Here is an 18220-nt window from a genome sequence, read left to right on the forward strand (position 1 = left end):
AAAAGTGTCATTCCACATTCGACTTCGCATCCTAGAGCTTTAAACGTTCCCGTTGCTGTCATCGCTGGTTCTGCACGTGTAAAACGCTCCACTTTCTACCTACACCAAATAAGAGGTGTCTCCTTGGCGCGCGCACAGCATCGACCAACTTTAACCTGCTGTGCCAGTTCTCGCCGCGCTACCGGGCAGGCGTCTATCCGTACGGTGTGTGCACGCACTTCATCTACGCCAGCGTGCCCAACCGCGTGGGAACCGACTCCCCGGACGTCCTCTACAGCTACGACCAAGGTACGCGGAGATGCGCATAGCCACGCTGCATGTAGCGCTTGCTCATTTTTAAAGCTAACCAATAACTCGTACCGATCGTGTTCATCATCAGCAGCCGGCCAGTACCCAATGTAGAGTGAAGGCCTGCCCCAATTATTTCACCAATTAACCCGTTGATGAGCTCGCTCAATAAACTTGCCTCCTGCAAAGCACTTAATCTCCTCCGTCCACCTACTGTTTTGATACCTTCCCTTAAAATCCAAATAAGTATCCTTTGCGAACATCGGTCATCCTGTCTTCGCACTACATATTCTGTCCGAGCTCATTTCTCTTAGACTAGAGTCTCTTGACTCTAACTCGAGTTACATCTCTGAGCCACTCTGCGCGATTCACATCTCTTTAAGTTACACCTACCATTTTCCCTGCCATAGCTTCCCATCTGTCTTCCCACTTTTCAAGTTTCTAAAGATTTCATAACCACGTCCTTCGTAACAGCGGAACGCCTGACTGCCCTTCAGCACTGAAAATTAGTAATGATATTAGTAATGATATGATGATTAGTAATGACATTGCCCTCGTTGTCCTTCAGTGCATACATCTGATTTTTGCATATGCCCAGTTTCCTCTTCACCGATTTCAGGCTACGACCATTCCGTTAGAGCATGCTCAATTTTCTCCATGTTATACTTCTTTATGTCAGCCACTTTACGTTTATCAGCTCCGACATCTTTGTCAGTCCTATCCCGTCTTTTGGGTAGGAGGCTTTCACACTTTGGCGTTTCTTGATCAAATATTTGGTCTCCTTAGATAGGTTACCAATATTTTCTCTAATTATCCTACCGCCTACATCTACCGCGTACTCCGTAATGATATCTTTGGAGCTATCGTTTATTGCTTCTATGTGGCTTCCTCGGTTAGTGCTGAATATCGTTTCTGCATCGCGATCCTAAATTCTTCTTTTTACCACTAATTAGTTGATTGTCTTCTTCCTCACTAATCTGCTCCGTTCAAGCTTCTTCAAATCCAGATTAATTCGAGAGCTTACCATACTGCGGTCACTGCTTCGAACCTTTCGCTTACCTTTACATCTTGCATAATTCCAGGGTTAGAACACTGTATGAAGTCAATATCATTCTTAGTCTCCCCGTTAGGTTAGGGATTATCCACGCCCACTCCCTGTTATTCCGTTTGCGGAAGAAGATGGTTCATGACTCGTAGGTTATTGCGTTCAGAGAACTTACCTAATAACTCCTCTCTGCTATTCCTTCACCAAACTCCATATTTACTCACTGCCTGGTGTCCAGCTTCCTTTCTGCCTACCTTGGCACTGAAGCTGCCCATCAGTACAGTATACTGTGTTTTTACTTTCCGTGAACAATTGCCGCTTCTACACCTTCGATTGTAGAAGCCTTCCACTGCCTGGTCATCATGACTGCATGTTCCGCGTAGGCCTGTACAACCTTCAGCTTATACCTCTTATAAAGCTTAATTGCGATGCATGCCACCCTCTCATTAACACTACAGAACGTTTCTGGATTATCATGCGATATGCTTATTGACAAGGAACCCTGGCTACTCCTAGTTATCGCTTCTCCGGTGAACCTCAATAACATAATACATGCCCGCCCTTTAGTAGACTATGTGCCTCATGCCTCCTAACCACAGTAAGCCCCAAGACATCCAATTTCATGCAATTTAGTTCCTCTAAGAGTACTGCTGACTAGTTTCACTAGCTAAGCCTCTAGCAATAAACGTTGTGAGGGCGGCCCTTCCGGAGCCAGAAATTCTTAGCATTCTTTGTTGCGTCACAGGTCTGACCGCCGTCATGATCAGTTTCTCCACAGCCGCCTGAGACCGGGAGTTTAATAGAGTATTCATAGGAGGTTGTAACGATTATGGCGTCAAGGTAGCCATATCCTGTTTGGGTAGGGAGTGTGTTTCCGTAGATGTTTACCGGCATCAGGTCGCACCCCAAACCTGTTATTGCAATTCCTTCGACATGCTGATTTTTTTTTTTTTTAATCCGGTCGAGCATTGCGTGGAAACGAGATTCAAACCGCTGTCTCCTTGCACGCGGGGCGGATCCCCTACTTATATGCTACCGCTATAGGTTCTAGATTACGGTTGTCAATTCTAGGGTGCGGCGATGATTTTGCGGCTGAACGACCCCGAAACGCTATCGCTTAAAATGTTATTTTGCCTATGTGCCGTACAGACAAATTGAGTCCAAGCAACATTCCTGTTCTAATACGACATCGGACCTCGTATACGGGACAGGAAAAAGAAAGCTGGAATTTCTGAAGAGGCGCAAGGCGTGTTTTGTGAGGCTGTTTCAAATTATAACCGCGACAGTGTTAAATTATCAGTTTTCTAGAAGTTTTGGCGCGGGCATTGCTAGCAAAAATTCACAGACATGCCTCTGGCGGGTGATCGTTTGTGGCTGTCATGGCCGGGCGATGACTGGTTGACTAGCGTCATGTGGCCTAATGGCATCGCCTAATCGGCAGGAGCTGCCAGTTTGAGCCTGTTCGGTCAGAGGGTATGACGAGATCAGAATCAGCCTTCCAAGACACTTGCATTCCAAGTCGGACAAGCTACCCCTAACCCACCGAAGCACGTTCGTACAACTTCATTAAGGTCTATGTTAAGCAGTATGTGTAGGATATCAGAGATATAAATTAAGTGGTTAGTAATTACGCAAGTAGCAAAGGTACAGGTACAGTACAAAGGTACTCTCCGCAGGGAGAGTTGGCAAACGGGAGAGATTAACTCTCTCGCTTCATGCCTTTAAAAGCAGAGCATAAGTGTCCCCCCCCCTCCCCCCCCCCCCCCGCCCGCTTTATTTTTTGTCTCATCTGGCGAAACACCTCCGGCAGAGAGTGCTTGGAAACCTCCAATTATTCAGGCACGTTTCACAGTTTTCAGTTAGTGAAACTCTTCTTGTAGTTATAGAAACCCTGTTTACATGAACCCGACTGTGGGCGCTAAGCTGACGAGTCGAGTTGAGTGAACTCGACTCTACCGGGCTTACTTCAACCCAACCTGACAAGGCACCGACGAGCGGCGATTACGGCGGCGCCTTGCATCGAGGCGAAGAACTTGCAGACGGCACCCGATTCCGGCGTTTTCCCCCGCACATTTTTAGCGTTTTCTGTACTGTTTTCTCCTCCCACTGTACCCCGCGCTCGAGGAAGCATGTAAATTCCCTCGGGGAGTGCGTTTAGATGCTTCCTGCAGTGGAGTCTAGTCGAGTTAACCCACCCCTGCGCCGGAGTTGACTCAACTTGACCCCTCGACTTCTCGACCCGGCAGCGTTTACATGAACCCTGTAACAGGTTTTCGAAGGAAAACTCTACTCCACCCGCTCCTGTCGGGACCATGTAAATGCCGCAAGAGACCTTGTTGCCCCCTGTGAAAAGTCTGTCTTTCAAGCGAAAAATTTCCTTCCGTCGAAGTGCATAGAAGTAGGTCATCTGTAAGCGGGAACAACCCTGGTGCTCAGGGTTCTGGAACGAACACAAAGTACCAGGAAGCTTTGCAAGGAATATCCCTTCTCGCGCACTATGAGAGTTTTCTACATCCATGATCTTGCTACTGTCATTGAGCGAGAGGTTCATCATCATTATCATCAGCCTGGCTATACCCACTGCAGGGCGAAGGCCTCTCCCATATTTCTCCACTTAACCCGGTTCTGTGCTAGCTGCATCCACTTGACCCCTGCGAACTTCTTAATCTCATCCGCCCACCTAACTTTCTGCCGCCCCCTGCTACGCTTTCCTTCCCTTGGAATCCAGTTTGTTACCCTAAGTGACCATCGGTTATCCTCTCTTCGCACTACATGTTCTGCCCATGTCCATTTCTTCTTCTTAATTTCCACTAGAATGTCGGTAACATGAGTCATTTCTCTGACCCACTTTGCACGCTTCCTATCTCTTAATGTTACCCCTACCATTTTTCGTTCCATAGCCCTCTGGGTTGTTCTCAACTTAAGTAGAACTCTCTTGGTTAGCCTCCACGTTTCAGCCCCATAGGTGAGCACAGGTAAGATGAAACTGTTGTATACTTTCTTCTTTAGCGATACCGGTAAGCTGCTAGACATAATCTGCGAGTGCTTGCCAAATACGCTCCATCCCAGTCTTATTCTTCTTGTTATTTCCTTTTCATGGTCCGGATCTGCGGTTACTACCTGTCCTAAGTAGACATATTCGCCTACTACTTCCAATACTTCGCTACCTAATGTAAACTGCTGTTCCTTCCCGAGGCTGTTGAACATTACCTTTGTCTTCTGCATAATGGTTTTCAAGCCTACCTTTCTACTTTTCCTGTCTAGGTCATCAATCATTATTTGTAGTTCATCTCCCGAGTTGCTTAGCAAGGCAATGTCATCAGCAAATCGCAGATTACTGAGGTATTCTCCATCTACCCTTATCCCTAACTGCTCCCATTCCAAGTCTCTGAATACTTTCTCTAAGCAAGCTGTGAATAGTACTGGGGCGATTGTGTCTCCTTGCCTAACACCTTCCTTTACGGGAATTTGTTACTTTCTTTATGCAGAACTATGGTTGCTGTGCAGCCACTGTATATATCTTCCAGCACTTTCACGTACGGCTCGTCTACCCCCTGATTTCGCAATGCCTGCATCACCGCCGAGGTTTCAACTGAGTCAAATGCTTTTTCGTAATCAATGAATGCTATGTATAAGCGCTGGTTATATTCCGAGCATTTTTCTATCACCTGATTGATGGTATGGATATGATCGATGGTAGAGTACCGTTTCCGAAACCCTGCTTGATCCTTTGCTTGATTGAAGTCTAGGGTTGTCCTGATTCTATTAGCGATTACCTTAGTAAATACCTTATACGTAACAGACAGTAAGCTGATTGGTCTGTAATTTTTAAGGTCCTTAGAGTCCCCTTTCTTATGAATGCGGATAATGTTTGCATTCTTCCATGGTTCCGGTACCGTCGATGACACCAGGCACTGCGTATACAAGGTGGCCAGTTTTTCTAACACGATATCCCCCCCGTCCTTCAGCAAGTCCGTAGTTATCTGATCCTCTCCAGCTGATTTCCCCCTCTTAATAGTTTCTAATGCTTTCTTGACCTCGTCCTTCGTCACTGGTGGAACGTCTGAATGTTTTTCCCTACCGACAATCTCATTACGGTCCTGACTACTTTGGCTACTGTAGAGATTTGTATAGAACTCCTCGGCTACTTTGACTATCTTATCCATATTCATGATGACGTTGCCCGCCTTGTCCCTTATCGCATACATCTGGTTTTTGCCTATGCCCAATTTCTTCGTTACCGCTTTAAGGCTTCCCCCGTTCTTTACAGCATGCTCAATTTTCTCCATGTTATACTTCCTTATATCGGCCACCTTGCGCTTATTGATTAGCTTTGATATCTCGGCCAATTCGATCCGGTCTGTTGGATTGGAAGCTTTCAGCGAGAGGTTCAACGAGTGTTTATTCAATTGAGCAATATGAAATGTTAACTGATCAGAAGAACGTCGGCAGAACACGTCAATATCATCTTAAGAATTCGAGTCGGACTCCGAAGGCAGTTTAAAGGCTCCCTGATATAAGGACTGACAGCAAATATTTAATGCAAATGGTTGGCGCGACGGGTTTATTTCCGATGGCGCCCTGCAAGAGTACTCAACAGGCCATGATGAACGAGACATTTTTCTCTGAGCGGACTTTCCGGCAGGCAGTTATGAATTTCTGGGCTTTGAGCAAATAACTGTTTTCTTGGAAACATAAAGATGGGTCTGTGGTTTCTTGGCTATAAAGGAAGAATTGCTTGTTTGAACGCCAAACTTACAAAGGGAAGGTGGCATATTCTTGTGAATGAAAATATTTTTTGTCCCCAAGGTGTTTTGAGCCAGCTCTAAACCGTTCTTAAAAAACAAGGTTTTCTCTTAAGAACAACTTAAGACCTGTTAATCACCCACCTACCTTACCATGAATATGCAATGCGCTCTTTGTTTCCGGTGCGAACTTGTACATACAGCTCATAACTTCTTGACTTCTGGCGCTTTACCGCTGTCTTGCGCAGCGGCCTTCAAGAAGTTCCTCCACGTTCGCGACACTGCGGCCGACGTGGTCTTGCTTCTTTCGGTGGACCTAGAGGCGATGCTGCGCACCGGCTGGGCCCCGAAGCGGCTGGCCTCCGACGCACGTATATGGCTCGACCGCAGTGGCGTAGACGGGCTGCACGTGATGGGGCTCGACATCTTACCGAGGAATGCACAGAACATCACGGAGATTGTCACGGTTCGTATGCGCCTCTGTGGCCTTTTTCGATCTTTGGTAATCCGCCGAAAATGCAGGGAAACGCGATTAGAAAGGGGCCGCGAATGAATTATAACAGAAAAAAAAAACGACGTCGCATAGAATAATAATCTGTGCAGAATAGTGCTTGTGAATCTTTCGCGCACATTGTTTTTTATCGTTCCTCACTGTATCTTGCTACCGTGCCCACACGCTTGCAATGGCTCTTGTCGATTGGATTGGTAAAACGTTTATTCGGGGCCTGCAGTAGAACGCGCGCTCGCGCGCGCGCTTTGGACGGGGCTTACGTCGTCCTCTGGGCACCGGCCGCGCGGCCTGGGTCCCCGCTCGCCGTGGCCGGCTCGCTGGTTCCCTGCCGGGCCAGCGCCTTGATGACCTGCTGGACGGCCCAGAGTTGTTCCTCTTGATTATCGCTCTCTGCGGCTGCTTCCAGTCGCGGCGGGATCCTCCCAGACTTAGCTTTTTCCTGGTACTTGCTACAATTCCACAGTATGTGTGCGAAGCCGGCCGTCTCCGTTCGGCAGACTCTGCATTTGTCTCTCGGGTGCGTCTCGGAATACATTCTATGCATCAGCGACGGGCTGGGGAGTGAGCCCGTCTGTAGCTGTCTGAATAAAACGGCTTGCTCTCGAACTGAGCCCCGAGCAAGGGGGTGGAAGAGTTCTGCGAGCTAGGCGGAACACCTCTACCACGAAGCTTACAAGTCTTTGTTGCTTTCTACAGCTGCCGGCACGCGCTCTAGCTGATCTCTGTGATCTTAACGCACGGACTGGTCTTGTGCTCTTTGCTTATTCATGCTTAGTGTCACAAAAAAGTCCCAGTCGGAAAAAACTACAGAAAATGTTCTATTGTTACGACGGAATTTCTGTGGGGTTTTTGACAGGAAACTTGTGACAACAGAACTTTCTGTAGTAACATTATTTACAACAGAAACGTGCTACAGAACTAGAGACAACAGAACTATACTACAGAAAAACTAAAGAACTACAGAAAAGTACAACAGAACTAAAGAAAAATCTGGCGTTTACGACAGAACATACAGAACAGAACTACAGAAAACAAATACTGTCGTATTTTTGACATGGTTCTGTACTTTTGTTCGACGGAGTATCAGTTTCATTGCAGTGAGAGGAGCTCCGAAATTAGTATAGAATGATTGGAGGGAAGCACTACTATTTCCATATTATTCCAGACCTTTCCACTATCCTTAGCTGGATTCAGTTCAGTTGAGTCGTTCAGTGGTGTCCGACTCTTCGTGACCCTATAGACCATGTCACGCCACGCTTTCCGGTCTCTCACTATCTTCATAACATCACATAACTTCATCTGCAGCGCCTCGAGGATGCCATCTAACTATCGCGTTCGCTGCCTACCCCTTCTCCGGCGATCCTCAACCTTTCCCAACATCAAATCTTTCTCCAGCGATTCCTCTCTTCTCATCAGATGACCAAAGTATCTAAGCTTTAACTTTAGAATTTGACCCTCTAATGAGCAGTCAGGGTTTATGGTCGACAATATCGACTGATTTGATCTTCTGGCAGTCCAAGGAACTCTCAAGAGTCTCCGCCAGCACCACAATTCAAACGCGTCAATTTTTTGGCGGTCAGCCTTCTTCACAGTCCAACTCTCGCATCCATACATCACAACTGGAAAGACCATAGCACGAGTTATACGGATCTTGGTTGACAGACTAATGTCTCTGCTTTTTACTAGGCGGTCAAGGCTAACCATGGCTCTCTTTCCCAGAAGCAGGAGTCTCCTAATTTCATGGCTGCAGTCTCCTTCCGGTGTAATCTTAGAGCCCAAGAAGAGAAAATCTGTCACAGCTTCCACTTCTTGTCCCTTGATGCTCCAGGACTTGATAGGGCAAGACGCCATGATCTTTGTCATTTTAATGTTCAGCTTAAGCCCAAACTTCTCACTCTCTTCTTGTACGCGCATCAGAAGTCTCTTGAGTTCCACTTCACTTTCTGCCATTAAAGTGGTATCATCCGCATACCTAAGGTTGTTGATACGTTTTCCAGCAATCTTCACTCCAGCTGAAGACTCGTCCAGACCGGCCTTCCTCATGATGCACTCTGCATATATGTTAAATAGGCAGGACGACAGTATGCAGCCTTGCCTCACTCCTTTCTCAATCGGAAACCAATCAGTAAGACCATGCCCAGTTCTGACTGTGGCCTCTTGCCCTTCATACAGGTTCCTGAGGAGACAGATGAGGTGAATTGGAACTCCCATCTCTTGGAGAGCTTGCCACAATCTGCTGTGATCTACGCAGTCAAATGCTTTCGCATAATCAATAAAGCAGAAGTAGATGGGTTTCTGGAACTCTCTTACTTTTTCCATGATCCAACGAAGGTTGGCAATTTGGTCTCTAGTTCCCCCTCCCTTGCGAAACCCAGCTTGCACGTCTGGAAGCTCCGGATCCACATACTGCTGCAGCCTACCTTGGAGGATTTTCAACATCCCCTTACTAGCATTCGAAATAAGCGCGATCGTGCGGTAGTTGGAACAATCTTTGGCACTGCCTTTCTTTGGAATGGGGATGTAAACCGACCTCCTCCAATCCTGTGGCCACTGCAGGATTAGCTGAATTAACTAGATGCTTTTGCGCCGATCTTAAATTTAGCACTGCCGAATGCAGTGGGCATTTGTAGATCGATGACCGCCGAGTACTCTTGCTGCTATCGCCGTCGCTGATTAACTTAGTTCTTTTGTGGGCGCAAGTCAGTCCAATGAAAAGTCAATTCCAGGGCAGAGTGTCTTCATTTGTGGCTGTTGTTGTGGCTGTAGGAAGAAGGAAACGAAAATGCTCTGGCCTGCTACTGGCTCTGTTGGTGAGCCACCTCCGCTGCCTCGTGCAAACAGAAGAGAAAATAGAGAAGAAAGAAAAAGAAGAGGGAGAGAAAGATGCGCACCGCAACGACAGCCGTCGTCCACCACCGAAACGGTGGCGGGTGCAATGAGGGCCTACAACAGATAAAAATTATGTGGCAGGCTAGCCCCATCAGGGGAAAACCTTTGTGGTGGTTGTTGTTGTGTTGGTAGTTGTAGGAAGAAGGAAAAGAAAATGAACGGGCCTGCTACTAGCTCTGTAGCTGAGCCACCTCCGCTGCCTCGTGCAGACAGAAGAGAAGAGAAAATAGAGAAGAAAGAAAACGAAGAGGGAAAGACCCGCACCGCAGCAACAGCCGTCGTCCACCACCGAAACGGTGGCAGGTGCAATGAAGGCCTACAACAGATTGATTGATTGATTGAATCTCCTTTATTGAATGGGAAGGCTCATGGCCATGGATGAGGATAAAGGTGAGTAGACAGAATATTCATTGTTTAGGTCTTCACTCGAATCACATAGTTCTAGCCAGGCAAACTCATCGAGCGCCTGCTGCATACCCGAATTAGTCACTACACTGAATATGTCAGTCCTGGATTTCATCTAGCCCAAGCCGGCTTCCGCCCTAACCTCGGAACGCATGACTGCCTTTGGCTTTTGCAGAGTTCTGAATAGAGCTCATCGTAAAGCGCTACCTGACTATCTCCTGGCTGTCGATATACACAAAGCCTTTGACAATGTTCGCCATGAGGTTATCCTGGAGGAACTCGCCAAACGCTTTCCTAGTACTCGTGCCCAAATCTGGATCCGCAATTTTTTGACATCTAAACCCATTCAGCTACATGGCAAAGTTCCGGGATGGGTGCCCAAAGCCTATTACTTAGATAGGGGTGTACCTCAGGGCTCCATTCTCGCACCCATATTGTTCAACTTGGCCATGACACGCGTCGCCGAGACTCTAGAAATCAGCACAAGCGCAAGATTCGCTATATATGCCGATGATATTACCGTCTGGACTGAGGCAGCGGATTACGTAGACAAATATTCTATGGAGACTGAACTTCAGGCGGCCCTTCTTTGTCTTGAAGATACACTAACCAAAATTGGCCTCGAACTCGCACCACATAAAACAGACTTGATTAGTATCGACGGAAAACATAAAACCAACCCCAGTATGCAGATCCATCTTCGCATCGGAGGCAACACCATCACCTCCTCCCCAGTTTTCGGGCCCCCACGGCCCATTTCGCCTTGAGCCGCCGCGTCGCCCGAGCTAGGCCTCGCTCCGCTGGGAGCTAGGCTTACTCCGAACGCGACCTCCAAGCACAAAGCCATCATGAAGGTGCAAGTGCCAGGCGAAGCTATTGACCCTCGGGACTTCAATCCGCGGGACTGGACTCACATCCTCAGCGTTCCCGCCCGCACCCAGGAGCAACAGCAGATTCACCAGATCTCCGCTATGCAGACCGATCAGGCAGACAAGCCTACCACAGACGCTGGAGCGGCATCATCTGCCACCCCAAATACTATCAAGGCCCGGGCATCCGAGCAGCTGCGCGCCGCCCGCGCTGCCGCACAAAGGTCACGACAGCAGCCGCCACTACCGATTGAAGATTACAAGGTGATTTTCCGCTCCCGTGGAGGGCTTCACCTCACCTCAGTACCGCCACGACAGCTGCGCGTCTCAATCTTGAACGCCACCGCTTCACTCGAGGAGCCCATCCGCACCCAGCTACGCGTTCATCCCACCAATAACACGTGTACAATGAGCACGCCACACCAGAACGACACACTTATGCTGGTACAAATCACCAAAATTAATTACCAAGACACCGACTACGCCGTAGCAGCCTACATTGCTCCCCCGGACGCCACGGTGAGAGGAGTAATCTCGAACGCTTACTGGAATGAAACCCCCAGGGAGCTACTGGAGGATCTCGTGAACAGCAATCCCCGTGCTCCAATAGTGGACGCTCGACGCACGGGTGCCACTCGATCAGTATTAATTACTTTTAGAGAAGGACCGGTTCCTCGCACAGTTCTTTACGGCGGGGGACTCCACAGGTGCACCCCTTACAGAGGCCACATGGACGCTTGTATCAACTGCAGACAGCCAGGCCACAGGACAGATGTGTGCACGCTGCCACGTACGAATAACTACCCGAGGTGTGGGAAACCACATCCCAAGGAGACTATCCCTTCCTGCACTCCGGAATGTATTTTATGCGGAGAAGCACACATGATGGGTACGGGGAGATGCAAGGCTAAAGGGCGAAGACCTGCAACCAACCCTGCAACTTAACACCTCTCTCGTAAGGACAATCGGCCCGGAGACGCTACTCGGAAGATAGCACTCAACGCCACTCGATCCACGTCGCTTCGCAAAGGAGAACGCGCAAAGGACCTACAAAAGATGTCATGGGCCGACCAAGCAGCTAAAGTCATCTCTAAACAAACCCCGCCACTCCAGCCACATCAGGAGGATTCACGCGACAGGGAGCTCAAGGCCCTGCGGGAAGAGGTAAGCCGCCTTTCCTCCCTTATACAGACCCCACACCAACCCTCCCTTAACAAGCTGTACCTCCCGCCGTTTCTCCAACATCCCCAGCCACGCAACCACCGCCCAAAAAGAAACATACATCAGAACCCCCACCTGTCACACATGATGCTCTTGAGCAAGTTGAGGCAAAATTTGAATCAAAGCTAAAGGCTTTAGAAGCCCGGATAGATTCCAAAATCGATTCCCTCTTCACCCAACTCGAGAACAAAATTGACTCGATGTTCTCACGCTTGGTTCATACACTCGACATGAGAATGACCAGCATAGACACCCGCATTCAAACCTTAGAGCACACATAAACCGTTATCCTGAAGCACATCAATCTCCAACTACCTCCTCTTCATCCCACCACCACCCTCTTCAACGCCTAGCGCACTTGGCTCCCAATCTCTCCACTATGGCGGGGCAGCAACTTAATTTACCCATTCTTCAGTGGAATTGCCGCGGCTTCCGGGGCAAGCGTGCGCCTTTCCAATTACTCGTTCCCATCCTCACCCCGCCACCCCAAATCATCCTTCTCCAGGATACGGCCACTAGAGCATCACTGTCTAGTTTTATGCCCTACCACTCAGATACCACGGACAAACCCAGGGTGTCCACTCTTATTCACCGTTCAGTCACCCACTAAACACACACTATTACGTCAGAGACACCCTGCGTTATCAAGGAAATAATGCATCACCCACACACAGTGCCCTCCATCTTCATTGCCAATATATACCACCCCCCATCTCATCCAATGTCTTCCCTGGAGACGCTCTTGCGGGACCTCCACCGACTCGCTGGCAAGCACCCTCTCCTCATCGGAGGGGACTTCAACTGCCAACACACCGACTGGGGGTACAGTTATACTACGGGCCGTGGCCGACGCCTCTGGTCCTTAGTCCAGGAGCTGCGCCTCACTACACACAACAATTTCCACACACCCACGCGGATCGGCACCAGCGTCAGCATGGACACCAGTCCGGACCTGACGCTCAGTCGCTTCCTCGGTGGCGTCACCTGGACAAGAACACAACACGCACTGGGAAGCGATCACTACATCATTAACATCTCGCTCCCCGTTAAACAATCCCGCCACACACACACCACCCACAAACTGGTGAACTGGGACGCCATCCACGCATTGCGGAAGGACGACACAAACACAACTATCACGGACATCGAAGAGTGGGTAGAATCATTTATGACCGATGTCCAACACAATACCCGGCTAATTACAACCACACAGGACACCCCCACCCTAAATTCCCGCCTCGCCCACCTCTGGGAGGCGTACCACAGCTTACTCGAGCGTTGGAAACGCAACAAGTTAAACAGAATGCTTAAAAAGCGACTGGCCGCACTGCAGACGCAGATACAACAACACGCAGAGGAGGTCTGCCGCTCTAATTGGAGGCAAGTTTGTGACGGACGCGCCGGAAAACTGTCCACCAAGCGAGCTTGGCAACTTCTGGGACTCATAGATTCAACACAGTCCAAATCCGCTACACAACACCATGTTACACACCTCGTACACACACACAACAGCGACCCGGACGCTCTCATTGACACACTTCAGCGAACATACACCTCACCCGGCACATCCGACTCCATGCCCCCTACTCAGGAAAACCTAACCCGGAATTAGACGCTGATATTTCGGAAACGGAGGTAAGAGCGGCCCTCCTGACGCTCCGCACAAATTCAGCACCGGGACTGGACAAAATCTCCAATTCTATAGAGACAAGCGTTCGCACTGGCCGCTGTGAATGGGAACGGTTCCCCGTTGGCGGCCGCATCAATCGCAACCACCTCCTCCGAGACGGCGGAGGAAGCGGCCATAGCCTTAGCTATTGCAAACACGTCCGCCGATATATTCAGTGATTCTAAAACAGCCATTCGCAATTTCGCGAGGTTATACTCCGCAACCTTGATGACAAATCACACAGATTAGAGACTACTTCAACAAATGCTGGGCGGAGGGCACCCTCCCCCAGTCCTGGCGACACGCCAAGGTAATATTTATACCAAAACCGAACAAGCCTCAAACTAGAAAACCTGCGCCCAATCTCGCTTACCTTGTGTCTCGGGAAACTTTTCAAGCACGTGGCACTTGCGAGATTGACACTTCACATGGCGGACAACGACCTTTACCCACACAGCATGGTGGGATTCCGCCCCCATCTCTCCGCTCAGGACGCCATGCTGCAGCTCACTCACGACATCTTCGACCCGGCTATCCCGGGCCACACAAAGGCAGTCTTGGCTTTGGATCTGTCCAAAGCTTTTGATCGCGTCGAACATCAGGCGATCATGACTGCCCTCTCTCCTTTGAACATAGGTGTACGGATGTACACTTATATCCAGGCTTTTTTAACGGACCGCATGGCTGAGGTTCATTTCGGCCCCCTTACCTCCCAACCCTACACCCTCAGGAGCGTCGGTACTCCACAGGGTTCCGTCCCCTCTCCTTTCCTATTCAATGCCACGCTCATTCCACTCGCCCGGAAACTGTCCACGATACCTCATCTTAGGCATACCCTTTATGCGGACGACATCACACTATGGACCACACACGGTAGTGATGGCGACATAGAGGGTACCTTGCAAAGCGCAGCATCCCTCACACAACACGCCCAGAGCATCGGACTCTCATGCTCCCCAGAGAAGTCTGAGCTACTTGTACTTCGACCCACGACCCGCGGATGCCGATGGCCGTCCCGTCCCAGAGGTGAATACGCTCCGGGTTCTGGGACTTCACATCCAGAACAATGGCAAAAACACCTAACTTCAAGAAACTAAAGCGGGTGACAGGAGCGATATCGCACCTCATCCGACGAGTTCCGGGCCATCACAGAGGCATGAAGGAGAACGGCCTATGTCGTCTAATTCACGCCTTCGTCCTCAGCCGTTTCTTATACACAGTCCCCTATCTCTGACTCAACAGGCAGGAAACGGACGCCTTGGACGTCATGTTGCGCACGGCGTTCAAGACGGCCCTACATCTTCCAATTAATACTTCCACAGAACGCCTTCTACAGCTTGGCCTCCATAACACAATTGGGGAGCTTGTGGAGGCCCATCGCCAAGCCCAATACTTGCGTCTCACCAAGACCTCCACCGGTCGCCATATCCTGGAGACTTTAGACATTCGTGTCCCAGCGAATGACCCTACAGCGGCCGTGACCCTACCCTCCTTCCCATACCTCGCCCCCTCCACCAAGAGTAGGAGGAGGAGGAGGAGGAAAAAACTATTTGCAGAAGAATTCGAGGCACGCAGGCCTCCTGGGTCTCCGCACGACCCCACTCACGATCTAAACGTTCATATTATGTTTATCCATGACGTATGCGGCCCGGCTGACGACGATCTTCTGCCTGGCCAGGTCCGCTGATCGCAGTGAGGTCTCCCAGTCCTCCCAGGTTCGGAGCGGCACCGGCCCGGCGGGGGGAGGAGACGCAGGGCAGGATAAAAGAATGTGGGTAAGAGTGGCCTTGGGGTGGGAGCACAAAGTGCATATGGGGGTACCGGCTTAAATTTTGAAAGTAGAGCTGGTGTCGGTAGAGTTCGTGTCTGCAGACGACGCCAGATTGACTGCTCTCTGATAGTGAGGGATGGGTGGGGTGACGGATAGATGAGACGCTCAGCGCGGGAGTTTGCGGTGAACTCAGCAAACGAGTGCATACGATCTTTCGAGAAATCCCTCATGAGGTCCGCCTGTGCCCGGTTTCTATACCCTCGGGCTAAGGAGTCGGCAGCCTCGTTGCCGGGATTTCCCGAGTGCGCAGGCACCCAGATGAGCTCAATCCGTCGGGGGAGGTGGGAGGTGGGCATGTGCAGTAAGCGGTGCGCCGGAGGATGAACCCGGCCCCTGGCATAATTTAGAATGGCAGTTTTTGAATCACTGAGTATATAACTGGCATCGGTGTATGCCAGAGCAATAGCTATAGCGGTCTCCTCGGCTTCTTCAGGGGTCGTGCCTGAAGGAAGCTCAATAGTTAAGGGGGAAATGTGGGGGTTGTGGACAACTGCAGTGGCTCCGCTCTCATCGCAGGCGGCATCTACCCAAACGGCATCGGGCTCATTCCCATACCATTTGTGGAGCGCTGCCGCGCGCGCCTTCCTGCGATCTTGGTCATAGTGGGGTGCATGTTCCGCGGTAATGGTTTGACATAGATTGAAGTGTAAATGTGGCTAGGGAGTGTTAATAGGGATGAATTGTTTGCAGGAATAGTGATGCCTAGCTTAGTGAGTATATGTCGTCCGGTAGTTGTAGCAGCTAATCTGAGGTATTGTGCTTGTAAATGGTCTTCTCGAAGTTCATGTATTGTATTATGGACTCCAAGTTCGAGTAGTCTCTCGTTACTAGTGCTTTTCGGTAATTTAAGTGCTGCCTTTGTTGCTTGCCGAATTAATGAGTCTATTTGCTGGACCTCACTGCATGATAGTTTGAGGTATGGTGTAGCGTAAAGAATTCTGCTGAGGGTATAGGCGTGCACTACTCGAAGTGTGTCCGCCTCTCGAAGCCCATGTGCGCGTCCTGTCACCCTTTTTATGATTTGTGTGGTGTTTGCAACGGCCTTTTTGAGCCGCTTAATTGTGTCGACGTTCTTTCCATCCTGTTGCAGGTATAGTCCCAGAATGCGGATGGTATTAACCTGTGGTACTTGTCTTCCCTGAATTCGAATTTCTATGGGGCTTTGGTAGGTCCGTCCTATAGGGGGTATGATTAGTAATTCTGATTTTTCTGGGGAGCATTCTAATCCGATTGTTGCGGTAATCTTGGCTATCGTGTCTGCTGCTGTTTGTAGCGTGTCTTCGATTTCACCGTCTGATCCGTGTGTTGTCCAGTGTGATGTCATCGGCGTATGTGGTGTGACCGAGGTGAGGGATTTTCTGTAGTTCTGCGGTTAAGGGGATAAGGGTAATGTTGAACAGAAATGGGGAAGAACGGAGCCTTGCGGCGTCCCCACGTTGGCAAGCGTGTACGGTGAGGTGAGGTGTGGAGATTTTCGATGTGAAGTGTGGCTGTCCTGTGCTGAAGGAAGGCTTTTATGTAGTTGTAAACCCTAGGACCAGTTTGAATGTTCGTGAGTGCCTGTAGGATTGCTGTGTGTTGTACATTATAAAACGCTTTTTTTTTAGATCTATTGCTAGTATCGCCTTAGTATGCGATAGTATGTGTGGGTCAAGCACTGCTGACATTAGCTGCAGCATAGCGTCCTGCGTAGATAGACGGGGCCTGAAACCGACCATTGAGTGCGGGTATTGGTCCGTGTCATCTATGTATGCAGTTAGCCGAGCTAGTATAACCTGTTCAAAGAGTTTTCCTAAGTTTGAGGTGAGCGATATTGGGCGCATATTCGCTGGGGAAATTGGCTTATTGGGTTTTGGTATGAGAATTACTTTCCCGTGTGTCCATTCTGCTGGGAGTGTCCCTTCTTCCCAGTGTTTGTTATAGAGGTCCGTTAGTTGCTCCAATGATTTATCATCTAGATTTCTTAGCGCCGCATTTGAAACCTGATCTTCGCCTGGCGTTGTGTTCTTGAGCTTGTGAAGTGCTGCCCGTATTTCTGATGTCGTTATTGCAGCATCTAATATATCATTTGGTCCTCCTGCATAGGAGGGAAGGGATTGTGGTTGACCCGGGGTGGTGTGCATTAGCTAGTAGGGCATCTGTGTCATCTCTGTGTTGATGGGTTAGTCTAGCTATTATGTTTCGTGTATATGTCTTGCTCTGGGTTGGGTCCAGAAGGTGCCGAAGTAGGTGCCATGCACGCTTTGTGGTGAGATTTCCTTTTAGCCCTTCACATATTTGTGTCCAATTCTGCTGAAACAATTGCGCTCCATAGTCTTCGATTTGGGTGGCCAGATCATTAATCTTCTGCTTAAGTTTGCGGTTGTGCTTCTGTGTGGCATACCGTTTATTTAAACTACGGTGGGCCTCAAGTAAATGCGCCATTCCGGCATCTAACGTTGGCACATCTTCGTTTGTATCAATGATCTGCGTATTTTCCTGGTCCTGAAGTAGTTGTCGCACCCATTGCCTTAATTCTATGTTGTCTTCAGCAGGGGTGTTTTGTCGTTTTCGAAAATTTTCCCAGTTCACCAAACGATGCTTATATGTCTTTGGCGTGCACTGTGGTCCCTCAAGGGTTAGGGCGATGATATAATGATCGCTGCCTAATGTGTGTCCGGTTCGTTCCCATTTCAGGTGCGGGATGTGTCTGCCGAGCGTGAGATCTGGGCTGGTATCCATAATAACAACTGTACCCTGTCTGGTGG

General features: G+C 49.4%; 1 protein-coding gene across 1 annotated transcript in view; it reads left to right on the plus strand.

The window, feature by feature from the left end:
• Positions 1-18220, plus strand: part of LOC146181494 (putative chitinase 10) — a 46196-nt gene that overhangs the window by 3378 nt on the left and 24598 nt on the right. The window contains exons 3-4 of the mRNA XM_084577890.1: positions 139-288; positions 6327-6544. Of these exons, the coding sequence (XP_084434016.1) occupies positions 139-288; positions 6327-6544 (368 nt within the window). The remainder of the gene's footprint in view (positions 1-138; positions 289-6326; positions 6545-18220) is intronic.

This window comes from Amblyomma maculatum, chromosome 8 (genome assembly GCF_055883805.1).
Source record: "Amblyomma maculatum isolate TAMU_Amacu chromosome 8, ASM5588380v1, whole genome shotgun sequence".
Taxonomy (NCBI): domain Eukaryota; kingdom Metazoa; phylum Arthropoda; class Arachnida; order Ixodida; family Ixodidae; genus Amblyomma; species Amblyomma maculatum.